We start from the raw sequence: 13,672 nt of genomic DNA, 5'->3' as shown, positions 1-13,672 counted from the left end.
ACGTGAGGCAGCGAGGAATCTCGATGGCGTTGCCCTCTGGAGACTGCGTGCCGGCGACGGTGGGAAGGAGTGGGTCGGGTAGTGGACTCGACCGCTGCCACCTGGGGCCACGCCATGAGATGTTCGTTCGCCGCTTGAGCTATTTCGAAGGAATGGGCAATACGCAGAATGTCTTCCAACGAGGGGTTGTCCAACTTTAACGCCGCAGTGCGGATCTCTGGATCGGGCATCAGTTGAACGACCACATCCCGAATTAACGCATCTGCATATGACGCCTTGCACTGCTGATTGGTGCACGTGAAGTTGCATTTGCAGCTGAGGCCTTGCAAGTCCGTCACCCAGGAACGGTAGGACTGACCCGGCTGCTTGTGGTATTGATGAAATTCCAAGCAAGATGCAACCACGTGGTATCGCTGGGAATAATAGCTAGTTAGCAACACACAGATCTCGAAAAAGGAGAGAGCCACAGAGTCGGCCAATGGTGCCAACTTGCGGAGCAAAAAAAACGTGTCCGGTGAGGCCCAAGACAAGAATAACGACCGCTGCAGAGAGTCATCAAACTTCTGAAAGGTCATGAAATGTTGTTTCAGACGATGCAGGTAAGTTTCCCAATCCTCTTTTGCGTTGTTGAACGGTGGGAACGACGGCGGAAGTGGGTACATGTCTGAAAGCGGTGCACCTGGGAGATGGGGTGGGAGGGAATCCCGCTTATTGACCCTGTCCGAGAGCAACTGCACCAACGTCTGTAAGACCTCCAACTGCTGCTGCTGCTGCATGAGCTGCTGCTGTTGCTCTAAGAGAGTGAGTAATTTCTCTTCCATACTCCTATGTTCCATTTACCTCGTCGCCAATGTAGTAACCAAAACCAACCGCGGGAACACCTTGGGCTGCGAATTGGAGCCGCCAGGCGAGGAAGCTGCCGGCGGTGGAGCACGGACCACCAGGTAAACACAAGGACGAGTCGGACGACAGACCAACGACAACCGACAACGACCGACTATGACCGACACAACAAGGATGAGATAAACAATGGAGGCTTGTAGAAACCACAACACCAAACACCAACAGTAAATCCACTCGGAACCAGTGCCAGGCAAATGTCAACAATGAGCAATGACCAGAACGCAGTACCGCCGAGATAAAGACGCAATCCAGAGTGAGTACCAGACTGACTGGACTAGGGCAGAGTGGGTCCTTATGTACGAAACCGGAGGGAGCGGCTATTGGCCGCGGTCTGCACGTGGTGTAGCGGTGGTGCCCTTGCTGCGCGAGAGCCGCTGTGCAGAAGAGCCGCGGCGGATGCGGAGCCCTCTATGGGCTGGCCATGTCCATTTGTTCTGGCACGTGTTCGACTTCTGCGGCGGGAGGTACTAGAGATGGTACGATAAAAAACCTCCACAAATAAAACGTAAAACTAAATCTTCTGTTGAGGCATTGTTGCCCAACACCAAAGGTAGGGTGCTGGGAACGTAAAAATTCCACTGTAGAGAGGCTAAAAGTGGGCAGTCCAGCAAGATGTGGACGACAGTCATATGTGAGCCACAGTGACACTGAGGGGGTCCTCGCGATGGAGGAGGTAGCCATGTTTTAACCTGCCAGGAAGTTTCATATCAGTGCACACTCCGCTGCAGAGTGAAAATCTCATTCTGGAGGTAGCCATGTGTGAGCCACGTATGGCCAATGCGGAGCCGGCAGAGAACCATAGAGTCCCTGCAAGAGGCCTGCATGGAGGTCTTCCACACATTCGTAGTCTCCTTAAGGGCACATAGTTTGTTGTGCGTACTGAGGCTATGCCATTCCTTCTCCCAAAATTGAAAAACGTTGCGGCGTAATAATGATCACAGGTCTGTTACAGGGATGCTGATCTGCGGAAGCAGTTTCCGTGTAGCCTGTTTGCAAGTTAATTTCCTGGGATTCCGACGTGGTCTGGGGTCCACACAAACACCACGGAACGACTAGACCGTTCCAGGGCATGGATGGACTCCTGGATGGTTGCTACCAAAGGATGGCAGGGGTAGCAGTGGTCGTAGCTTGTAGGCTGCTCAAGGATTCAGTACAGAGAAGAAACGGCTCGCCAGGGCATGAACAGATGCACTCAAGAGCACTAGAAATGGCCGACAGCTCTGAAGTGAAAACACTGCAGCCATCTGGCAAGGAGTGCTGTTCAATATGTCCTCTATGAACATACGCGAGCTAACGTGACCATCAGCCATCGAGCTGTCACTGGAAACAACTACGTGGTCCCAGTACATGTCAAGAATTGAGAGAGGAAGCGACAGCAGAGAGCTACAGGGTTAACTGAGTCCTTAGGACCATGTGAAACGTCCAGGCGAAGTTTTGGCCTAGGTCTACACCAAGGAGGTGTATGTGAATGGACCTCGAGTATAGGTGGTAAAGGCAAGGACTCCACTTTCAGGCAGAATCTCAATCTTAAGCCCTGACCTGGGCCTCCGATGCGGGAGATGAACTGCCATGGATGAGAAAAGGAGACAGTAATCCGGATTCTCAGGAGAACTATGAATGTGTGCAACATAACTGGTGAGCAGTTGTGCACGCCTGATATTCAGTGGTCACCGGACTCATCCTAAAAGCTTTTGTCACTAGTCGAACGCCACAGTGGTGCACTGGGTCGAGTAGACGCAACTCTGAGGGTGCTGCCGAATCATAAACCAGACTCCCATAGTCAAGGCAGGATTGAAGAAAGGCTCCGTGTAGCTGCAGCAACGTAGAATGATCTGCAGCCCAGCTGGTGTTGCTCAGGCAGCGGAGGGCATAGACATGCTGGCAGCACTTCCACTTCAGCTGACGAAGATGAGGAAGCCACGTCAATCGGGCGCCATAAATCAGTCCTAAGAATTGGTATGTCTCCACTATGGTGAGTGGATCAAAGTTCTGGTTCTGGATGAACGGTACAATACCGACATAAGTGCATGACAACATGACTTTGCGGCTGAAAAATGGAAGCCGTGGGCTAAAGCCCATGACTGTGCCTTGTGGATGGCTCCCTGTAGGTGCTGCTTGGCAACACCAGTACTGGAGTAGCAGTGCAAAACGCAGAAGTTGTCTGCAGACAGAGAAGGTGAGACTCACAGCCCGACAGCTGCTGCTAGACGTTAATTGCCACTAAAAATAGAGATACACTCAATACAGAGCCCTGCAGAACCCCATTCTCCTGAATATGGGGGAGAGGGAGGTGGGGAGGGGGGGGGGACTATAGGAGGCACCAACTTGGGCACAGAAAGTATGGAGCAATAGGAAATTCTGGATTAAAATCAGGAGCAGGCCCCAGAGACCCCACTTGTATAATGTGGCACGGATATGATGTCACTAGGTCATGTCGTAAGCTTTCTGCAAATCAAGAAAGACAGCAACCAGGTGATGGCACCTGGAAAAGGCTGTTCATATGGCAGACTTGAGGGAAACTAGATTATCAATGGTAGGGCGACCCTGACTGAAACCACCCTGGCATGGAGCCAGCAGGCCATGTGACTCCCAGGTCTCAACACAACTGCCGACTTATCATATGTTTTAACAGCTCACAAAGAATGTTGGTGAGGCTGATAGCTATCCACATCAACCAGGTTTTTACCCGGTTTGAGCACTGGAATGATGGTGCTCTCGCACCACTGTGATGGAAAGACGCCATCGCACCAGATCTGGTTGAAGATGATGAGATGTCACTTGTAGTTGGACGAGAGATGTTTGAACATCTGACTGTGGATCCGATCTGACCCAGGAGCTGTGTTGGGGCAATGTGCAAGGATGCTGAGGAGCTCTCACTCTGTAAATGGAGCATTATAGGGTTCACTGTGACGTTCTGCTGTCTGAAAGTGCAAAATGCTGGGGGATAATTCTCCAACATGGAGGCTCAAGCATAGTGCTCAGCAAAGTACTCGGCAATTGCATTTGTGTCGGTAGATAACACGCCATTGACATTAATGCCAGTAACACCTGTTAGTGTCTGGTACCCACAAACACATCTGATCTTCGTCCAGACTTGGGAAGGAGACATATGGCACCCAATGGTCGAGATGTACCTCTCCCAACACACCTGTTTCCGTCTTTTTATAAGCTGGCGAATGCGGGCACGGAGCCGTTTAAAAGCTAACAGGTGCTCTAAGGAAGGGTGCCGCTTATGTCGCTGTAGAGCTCACCAATGCTCTATAATGGCCTCAGCGATTTCCAGCGACCACCAAGGTACTGACTTTTACCGGGGGCACCCTAAAGAACAAGGGACTGTGTTTTCCACAGCAGAAACAATCGTTCTAGTGACGTGTTCAACTACCACATCAATGGCACCATGTGGGGGAGATTCAACGGTGACAGCGGAGGTGAAAGCTTCCCAGTCTGCCTTGTTTAAAGCCCATCTTGGTAGACATCCAGGGGAATGGCACTGGGGGAGTGACAGGAAGATGGGAAAGTGGTCAGTACCACATGTCATCGTGGGCTCTCCAGTGGACAGATGGAAAGGAGTCCTGGGCTGCGGAGGGATAAATCAATGGCCCTAAGTGCCATGACTCACACTGAAATGTGAGGGGGCCCCAGTATTTAAGAGGCAGAGGCCAAGTTGAGACAGGAAAGTTTCGACATCTCTGCCTCGGCCAGTAAGCACAGTGCCATCCCACAAGGGGGTTATAGGTGTTAAAATCTCCCAAATGTAGGAAAAGTTTAGAGTGTTGATGAATTAGTGCAGCCAATGCATTCAGGGGTACTGCACCAACTGGAGGAAGATATATGTTGCAGACAGTTATTTCCTGCGTCGTCCTTATCCTGACAGCCACAGCTTCAAGATGGGTTTGAAGTGGCATAGGTTCACTGAATACTGAGTTCAGGACACAGACGCAAACCACCTGACACTCTATTATAGTCAATATGGTTCTTGTAATATCCCCTACAGCTGTGAAGGGCAGGGGTCCGCATTGCCAGGAACCAGGTTTCCTGGAGGGCAATGCTGAAAGCAGGTGTAAAGCTTAACAGTTGCCATAGCTCAGCCAGGTGGTGGAAAAAACCACAGCAATTCCACTGGAGTGAGACATTATCGTGAGGCTGGAAAGGCATTAAGCATGTAAGGAGGCATGTTACACCTCAGGAACACCTGCTGCCACCAATTGAGTATTTGTATCCATTCCTATTGTGATGAGGCATCATCAGTGAGATGTAAGTCTTCAGGTGACGCAGAGATCTCCACCTCATCCTCAGATGCAGAATTGGTAGGGAGTGGTGGTGTTGGGGCCACTGGAGGGTCCTTTTTCTTAGCAGACTTCTTTGTTTGCTTGCCCTCTCACTTCTCCCTAAGGGCTTGCTGGGAGGACTTCTCTGAAGTAGCTTCAAACAATGGCTCTGAGCACTATGGGACTTAACTGCTGAGGTCATCAGTCCCCTAGAACTACTTAAACCTAACTAACCTAAAGACATCACACACACATCCATGCCCGAGGCAGGATTCAAACCTGCGACCGTAGCAGTCACGCAGTTCCAGACCGTAGCCCCTAGAACCGCAAGGCCACCCTGGCCGGCGAAGTAGATTCAGGCATGGAGGAAGACTGTGAAGCTCTTCATCCAGCAGCTTTTGGCTCCTTTAGCCACTGGCGAGTGTCCGCTGTGGCATTAGTGGGGACCTTGGGAGAGAGGGTCCCAGGGACCCCTTCCACACAAGAGGAGCTGGAGGAGGCTGTTGCTTCTCCAGCTTGGGGGGAGGGGACTGATGTCCCCTGTGTTTGGGGGAGCCTTGCTCCAGAAGTAGGTACTTTGGGAGCAATAGAAGGAGGTTATCCACCCTACCACCAAAGGGATAGATGTATTCTGGAGGCCCCACTGTTTGTGGCACAGAATGTGGTACGACTGGTACTTATGATGGTGATGGTTATGTAGCTATAGCATATGTGGATGTCAACTGAACGGGTTGTAATCATTCAAATTTACGTTTAGCCTCATGGTAAGTAAATTGGTTGAGGGACTTGTACTCCATGATTTTTCGTTCCTTTTGGAGTACTGTGCAGTCTGGCAAGCAGGGGGAGTATCTGGATGCAGTGGACATCCGCAGTCTTGACATGTGGCATTGGAAGTGCAGCAGGAAGGCATGTGCCCAAATTTCCAGCACATAAAGCACTGCATAAGAGGAGGGACGTATGGTTTAATGACACAGCAGTAAACTATCACCTTGACCTTTTCAGGCAATGAATCATCCTCAAAGGCCAAGATGAAGGCACTGGTAGCAACCTCGTTGTCTTTGGATCCCCTGTAAACACGCTGGATGAAATGAACACCCCACCGTTCTAGATTGGCGCGGAGCTTGTAGTCAGACTGCAAGAGGTGGTCACAATGGAAAATAATCCCCTGGATCATGTTGAGGCTTTTATGGGGGGTGACGGAAACAGGAAGACCACCCAGCCAGTCACAAGCGAGTAACGCCCAGGATTGGGCTGGGGATGGTGTATGAATCACGACTGCACTGCTTCTCATCTTGGACAGCATCGTCACTTCCCCAAACTTATCCTCAATATGTTCAACAAAAAATTGAGGCTTCATAGGTAGCCATTCTGCTACAGACTAAATACCAAGGCGAATATGACTCTTATTTCTGTAGCCCCACGTTCCTCCCATGGTGTAGTGAGGGAGGGAATCAATTTAGGGTCATGTCTGTCAGCATTGTACTCTATCTTGCCCTTCTTAGAGACTGCTGGTACCATACGGTCACCAACAAGAGATGACTTAGTCCGCTTCACTGCACGTCATCCGGCCTGATGCTACCCACTCCGATCAGGGGCTCTTCCCACGCGTACCACCCAGCCACAGCAAAGGCCACCTGGTATGCTGGCCGTTACCGGGAGTCCTGATGCCCCAGGAAGACCGGCATCTACTCCTTGGCATACGTGGGGAGTTTACAGCTCAGGCATCAGCAGTGCAATCCCTGTGTTGTCAGGGGGCTACCACCAAATGGGTACATGACGGCCTCACCACAACAGACTGGCTACCGTGCTGGATATTGGGAACAGAGAAATCCAATACTGTCATGGGGGTGAAAGAGCACAGGAGACAACAACAGAAGATGACATAACATGGAAAGTGTCCTGGCCCAAATAGTTGAATTGCAGGTGGAGATGCAAAGCCTTGACAAGAGGTTCAGGAGATCGAATCTAAGGGCACTATGGATAACTCGTGCACCACATAAGGCGTCCTTCCCAATATTGCCCGCACTTCTGTAGAATTTGGAAAGTGGCAGGTCAAATCATAAAATGGGAATTGTACTTACAGGGCTAAAAAGTGAGAGACTCCTTTTAGTCACCTCTTACGACAGGCAGGGATACCTCAGTCCCGTTCTAGCCCCCAGACCTACAAGGGGATGCATATTTGAGCAATGTCTTAAATTCAATGCAAAATTGCCTAAGTAGGAGAATACATGAGGTAGCAGAAAATTTGGGATCAAAATAAGATTTTTTGGTTTAGGATATATACAACATCATGACAAACTGTAAGGAAAAATACATGAGATGAGGACAGTATTACAAAACATGGCAAAAAAATCATCATTCCATCAGGAACAAAATGTCTGCTCAAAAAGTTACATTGGCTATTAAAACAACTGAAAAGTTTGAAGAACAAAATGTTGAACATTCACCAAATTTTACAACTTTGGTACTTCCACCTATTCGTATACATACAAAAAATTTTAGCTAGGAAAGTTCTAAGCTTAAAGAACAGGTTATGGCAAGTATAATTTGAATATTTTCCCAAGTCGAGTGTCAGGATAATAGAAAAGTGTACTCACCTAAAATTAGAATTATTGCATATTATAAGCTCTTTCACTGGTGTGAAGGTATTTTCACATGAACAAAGGCAACTACAGAAACACAATAACTCAATCATAAGTACATTCTTACTCTGTAATGAGCCACCAGAGACTATACGCCCTTTATACCAAAAATTCAGAAAATATTCCTGAACAACCTGTGAAATTTTGTCAGTTGAATTTGTGTTCATTCTGTATTATACAGAGTGAACCCAAATTCAACTGACAAAATTTCACAGTACACTCATTTAAACAATCATAATGTAACTGTATATTCACAGATGAAAAGTGTTAGTTTTAAAATAAGTTGTCATAATCTACATCACAGTTATATATCAGAAATACTATCACTGGGACAGAAACATTACTAACAAGTTCATGAACAATAAGTTTCAATGACTTTCTGCTCTCAGCAGAAAAACTTATTAGGCTGTGCATAACAGTTTTCTAACAAAATATTAACAGAATCCATATTAGTAGTTAAACTCCTCACATGAATCCTGCACAACAGCTTTATCTCTCCTTATTAATGGATCTTCCTCACAATAAATAATATTTGTCTCATATGAAGCATTTTCATTTTAAAAGTAAAACATACTTAGAATTTAATACTGCTACCCCAACAGTGGACCGCTGAGTGAACATCGAGGCTACAAAACTCCACTGCCGAGCTTGTGGATCCCATCTTTCCACCGTATTAAGGTAGCTCCAGCCATCGTGACCACCTACAGCATACAGTGGTCCTTCTAGAACAGCAACGCCTGTCAAAAGAATGTATTCATTTTGGGTCAATAGTATATTACTGACTTCTGATCACAATGAGGTGATAGATGTGTATAATGGGCAGTCAAATGAAAATGAGCCAGATGGGAAGTATTATTTTAAAATTAATCACCATAACTGTTAATACATTTATCTGATGGCAAGACAGGTACATGTCAGTCCATATCATCCTGAGAAAGAGTTTGCAGTTGCCAACAGAACTACAATTGCATTCAGACAGCCACCTCTTTGTCCAAAGCAAATCTATGGCCACGAATGTCTTCTCTTCAAGATGAGCCCACATGTTACCAAGATCGTTTTGTCTACGCTGCACAAGTTAGACATAGGTTCCACCTTTTATGCAAAAACAGTTTTTTTCTCTTGTTACTCAAACATGTTTCAGCATCTCTGTGCCATGTTTTGTTTATTGAAAACTGTACAAAGAGAACATATTTTAGGTTTTAACTGATCAACAATGTCAGGCCTAAAGGCAGGTTTTGTTCGTTTTTGTTCTTCCCGTGATTTTACTTTATATGGTTTGTCAGGATTATATGCATGGTATCCTGCAGTGATAGCTTATCTGCCAACCAAATGTAAATGTGAATTTTATTGGCAAGTTAACACATTCCTTGATTTATAAAAAACTTGATTTTGGTATGGTAAAATGTTTTGTGTATATATTTGTTATTACTCACAGTTTGTTGTGGCTGATCCTTCTTTTGCATTCTGAGGGCACTACACACACACACACACACACACACACACACACACACACACACACACATATATATTACTGTAGCTTGTGTAATGTCAGTTTCACAAATGCCTTTTCACTTTGCAAAATGTGATGAGCACTTGTGTGTGTGTGTGTGTGTGTGTGTGTGTGTGTGTGTGTGTGTGTGTGTAAGCTCCTTTAGGCATTTGTGTTGGCTTTTCTGTAAGGTTCTTTTAATGTGTTAAATAATGTGCCTTTATAGAGTACAGGACACGATACAGATAATTCTGAAAAACCATATAATGTAAAATCATGGTAAAAACAAAAACAACAAGAAACTGTATTTAGGCCTCACTTTGTTAGATCGGTTACAACTTAAAATATGTTTACTGTTTACAGTTTTCAATAAATAAAACCTACTGATGATGGCACAGAGGTACCAAAACATGTTTGAGTAACAAGAGTAACAACAATAATTGTAACTGCACGCAAGGGGGCGGGACACACACACACACACACACACACACACACACACACACACAGCAGAAGATTTGCTGGGAAGCCCTTACACATCCTCTATACAGTCCCCATCTCTTCCCATGTAATTTCCACATTTCTGGAGCTGTGAAGAGAAAGTTCTGATGAAGAGGTGCATGCTTGGATACAATCACGCTTCCGTAGGCAACCATGAAGATTTTTCCATGAAGGTATTGACTATCTTGTCTGCCAGTGGGATAAATGTATTAACAGTTATGGCGATAAAACTTTTTAAATAATAAATAGTTTACTCACTTTTTTCCATCTGTCTCATTTTCACTTGACTGCACCTTATATGTAAGCAGTGTTAATTAGTTCACTGACCATTAGCAGAATTTTACAGGTATGTATACCAAACTTCTATACAGCGTAGTAAAACCACGGATTCTGGCTTAACCTTCCACATGCCCAAGCTTATCAAAGAATGACATTATAGTGAACCTACAAAATAGAAACTAGTTTTCTGAGGATTTGGTACTAATTACCACCTCACACTGAACACCAATGAGAGATGCTTTTCACTTGTTTTACAGCACATCTCAGTTTTCTTTACATTAAATTGCTGTGAAATACTGTCTATATTATGTGATAATACAGAAGCTTCTTGAAAATGAAGAAACTTATGCACTGATTAAGTCCATCAAATGAAAACCAGTGTCTGTGAGTGAATCTGTTCAAGTAGACTCAACCACTTTGCTAGTGAATATGCTGCTGAAAGCTCTTGGTCCAATGATATGCCTCTTCTAAGAGCTCTTCCATACACAGGTATCTAGATTTAATAAGGATAATACTTTTGATTGAAAATGAGAATATAGATAATCTTTACCTAGCATTACAACAGAAGCATAGAACAAAACTAATACGAGGGTGGTTTGGTAAGTCTGGTAAAAAAGCAATAATAAGAGTATATTTCATAAGCAATTCACCTTGCTTCTCAACGTGATCTGCTTTGAGGGATATATACTTGGTCCAGTGAACCTCCAGCTTTTTCATAACGTCGAAAAAACAGGTTCTGTCAAACTCTGCAAAATACTCATTGACTGTAACTATCACTTCCTCATCTGATGAAAATTCCTTCCCGGCAAGCCAAAGTTTCAAGTTAGGGAACAGGAAGATGTCACCTGGGGTTAAGTCTGGTGAATAGGGTGGATGAGGATCCAATTCAAAGCCCAATTCATGCACTTTTACCATTGTTATCACTGATGTGAGGGCGCCTAGTGAAAGAGCACTTTATTGTGTGTCAACCTTGGTTTGTTTTCAGCCAACGTAAGTTTCAAATGATCCAGCTATGAAGCATAATATGGTCCAGTTACAGTTCTGCCATTTTTCAAGTCAGTAATGAGAATTACTCCTTGGGAATCCCAGTGGCCATCACCTTATCAGCTGACAAAATAGTCTTTGCCTTGTTTGGTGAACTTGCACCACCCATTGTCCATTATTGTGACTGCTGTTTTGACTCCCGTGTGTAATGATGGATCCAGGCTTCACCAACAGTCACAAATCGGTGCAAGAAGTCTTGCAGCCTGTGATTAAACATCACCAGACATTGTGCTGAAATGCCATGTCAGATGTGCTTTTGGCCAACTGTGAGCAATCGCAGCACCCACCTCACACACCACTCTTCCATAGCCAACACTCCATGCTAATATTATGCACTCACTCAGCTGAGATGCTTGTAATCCCACCAATCTCATGAATTTTTATTTAGTGGACTTGCATTACCATATCATGGATTTTGTCAATAGTTTCCTTTTTGGTGGCCTCAATTGGACAGTCAGAGTACACTTCGTCCTCAGTGCTTGTCCAATTACATTTAAATTAATTCATCCTTAAGTAAATGGTCTTCAATGGTGGTGCACAGGCCAAGTGAACTTCATCCAATTCTGTTTTGATTTGTGTGGCAGTCGAATCCTTCAAGTGAAAATATTCAACAGCAGCATAAAACTCTGTTTTCTCCATTTTCAATAGCAGTCAACACACTGTCCAGTTCATATCGGTGTTAACAGTGAGCTGTATGTGGTACATTGTTGAAATTCTTTATATTGTCCTTGGAACAACCAAGCTCACTAACCATAAAGACATAACAAAAATGTTCCATTCTTTGATGGAAATTTACCACACTTGTCAAACCACCCTCATATAATTCAAGTGTTTTAGATTCCTAATGTCATCCAGAAAGGAAAGCTGCAAAGTTTTTCACAATTAATGATGATGTCTGTTTCTTTTTTGGTCTATTGGCTACATCTGGACTGATTTACTCTGATCATGAAAATTAAGTCAATTTGTGGGCAACAGGCTGTACAAGTGGAGAAATATTTTTAACACAAAGTAGAAGCAAGAGTCTACCTTATTATACAATGCACATTGTTTCTAAATAAACACCTTCCTATGTAGTTTAGACTGTTAACATACAACAGTGCAGTGGACCACCTGGCTAGAAGATTCAAACACAGGTGGAAAAATTTAGGGATGATGAAACGTTATTGGCTACCCCCTTTACAGACAAACAATCCAATCTGTATTTAAGTTGGTTGTGAGCTCTGCAACATCCATGTACTAATTTATATTTATTTGACAAACCCTATTTCTAGGGCTATATTTTAATTTTGACAAATGGACTTATGCCAACATTTGTAAAAACGGCAATGACACATCAGTCCATACTAATGTAAAATTGCCACCTTCTGAAGAAGACAAATTTAAATTTGTTGAAACCTAGGTAAAGAATTCTTTATCCATTGCAACTGGTCGGCTGTTAATAATTTTTAATCCAATCTGTATTAACTGATCTAAGGAAACGATGGTAAATTAAAGCTGGTTGGCTGAATGAGGTTGATCTCATTCCTACCAAATGTAGTTCAATGAGTTAACCACTGGGCCATCTCAATCACTGGTGGAGGAATTTTATCACTATGCTTGGGTTAGACCTAGAACTACTCAGCAGTGCTTTGCAGCGTGAGTGGATTGACACTTGTTTTTATCTGCCAGATGGGTAGAGTAAGCTCACAGCTCCCCCTGGTGTTATTGAAGAGGAATAAGCTGTGGGCTGGCATCTTGTATCGCACTGTCCGTCTATCATCTACATCATTCTACAGCAGAATCATTCAACATACAACACAGATACAACTGTACAATCACTAATAGGTCTAAGGAAGGTACTGCAAACACTCTTCACTTGAATCACGTCACAAAAAGCAGAGAAAACTTTCCACATTGGTAGCAACTGGTACAGAACTAAATAATTTTAGACAGGATAAAAGATAAGCACCTATTTCTCTAATTCACTATTTCTGTGCTGACTGACACTGTTGTGGACAAGCCAGCAACTCTGCTCCCTGCTGCTGCTGCTGCTGCTGCTGCCGCCGCTGCCGCCGCCATATTGTCAATAGCAAAGTAATTTTAAGTATATGAGTAGTGTGTTATCCACCTTGACTTATCAACTTTTATGTGAATGTTATGGCAACAATGATCTCTGTCAGAAGCTGAAAACTGTGCTAGCACACAATATTATTGAAAGTCTAATTACCTTCTTTGTAAGATGAGGATTCTCCCCAAATTCATCATTCAAAAACAAAAGTACAAGCTCATCTTACATTCACAAATAAAGCTTGGGTTGCTATGGTCAATGAGGGGGTCATCTTACATTTGCAGATAAAACTTTGGTTGTTTCCATCACAAGCAGAAATTTCAGAAGGGTGGGATGTGATGCAGTGGCACCATCTTGCGCACAGGGTAGTGGCAAACAGGCAGTAAATTTTGTCATGCTGCCAACCATGGTACTGTGTCCCATGTACCATGCTTAAAAATAAATAAATAAATAAATTCAGAATGGAACTGACTTTACCAATGGACAAATAATTGGCAATAAC

At 44.4% G+C, this 13,672-nt stretch overlaps 1 protein-coding gene across 1 annotated transcript in view; it reads right to left on the bottom strand.

The window, feature by feature from the left end:
• Positions 1-13,672, bottom strand: part of LOC126248420 (kelch-like protein 5) — a 321,665-nt gene that overhangs the window by 24,889 nt on the left and 283,104 nt on the right. Inside the window, exon 10 of the mRNA XM_049949385.1 lies at positions 8,388-8,550. Within this exon, the coding sequence (XP_049805342.1) occupies positions 8,388-8,550 (163 nt within the window). The remainder of the gene's footprint in view (positions 1-8,387; positions 8,551-13,672) is intronic.

Source organism: Schistocerca nitens, chromosome 3 (assembly GCF_023898315.1).
Source record: "Schistocerca nitens isolate TAMUIC-IGC-003100 chromosome 3, iqSchNite1.1, whole genome shotgun sequence".
NCBI lineage: Eukaryota > Metazoa > Arthropoda > Insecta > Orthoptera > Acrididae > Schistocerca > Schistocerca nitens.
This window is presented reverse-complemented; position numbering and strand designations above follow the sequence as displayed.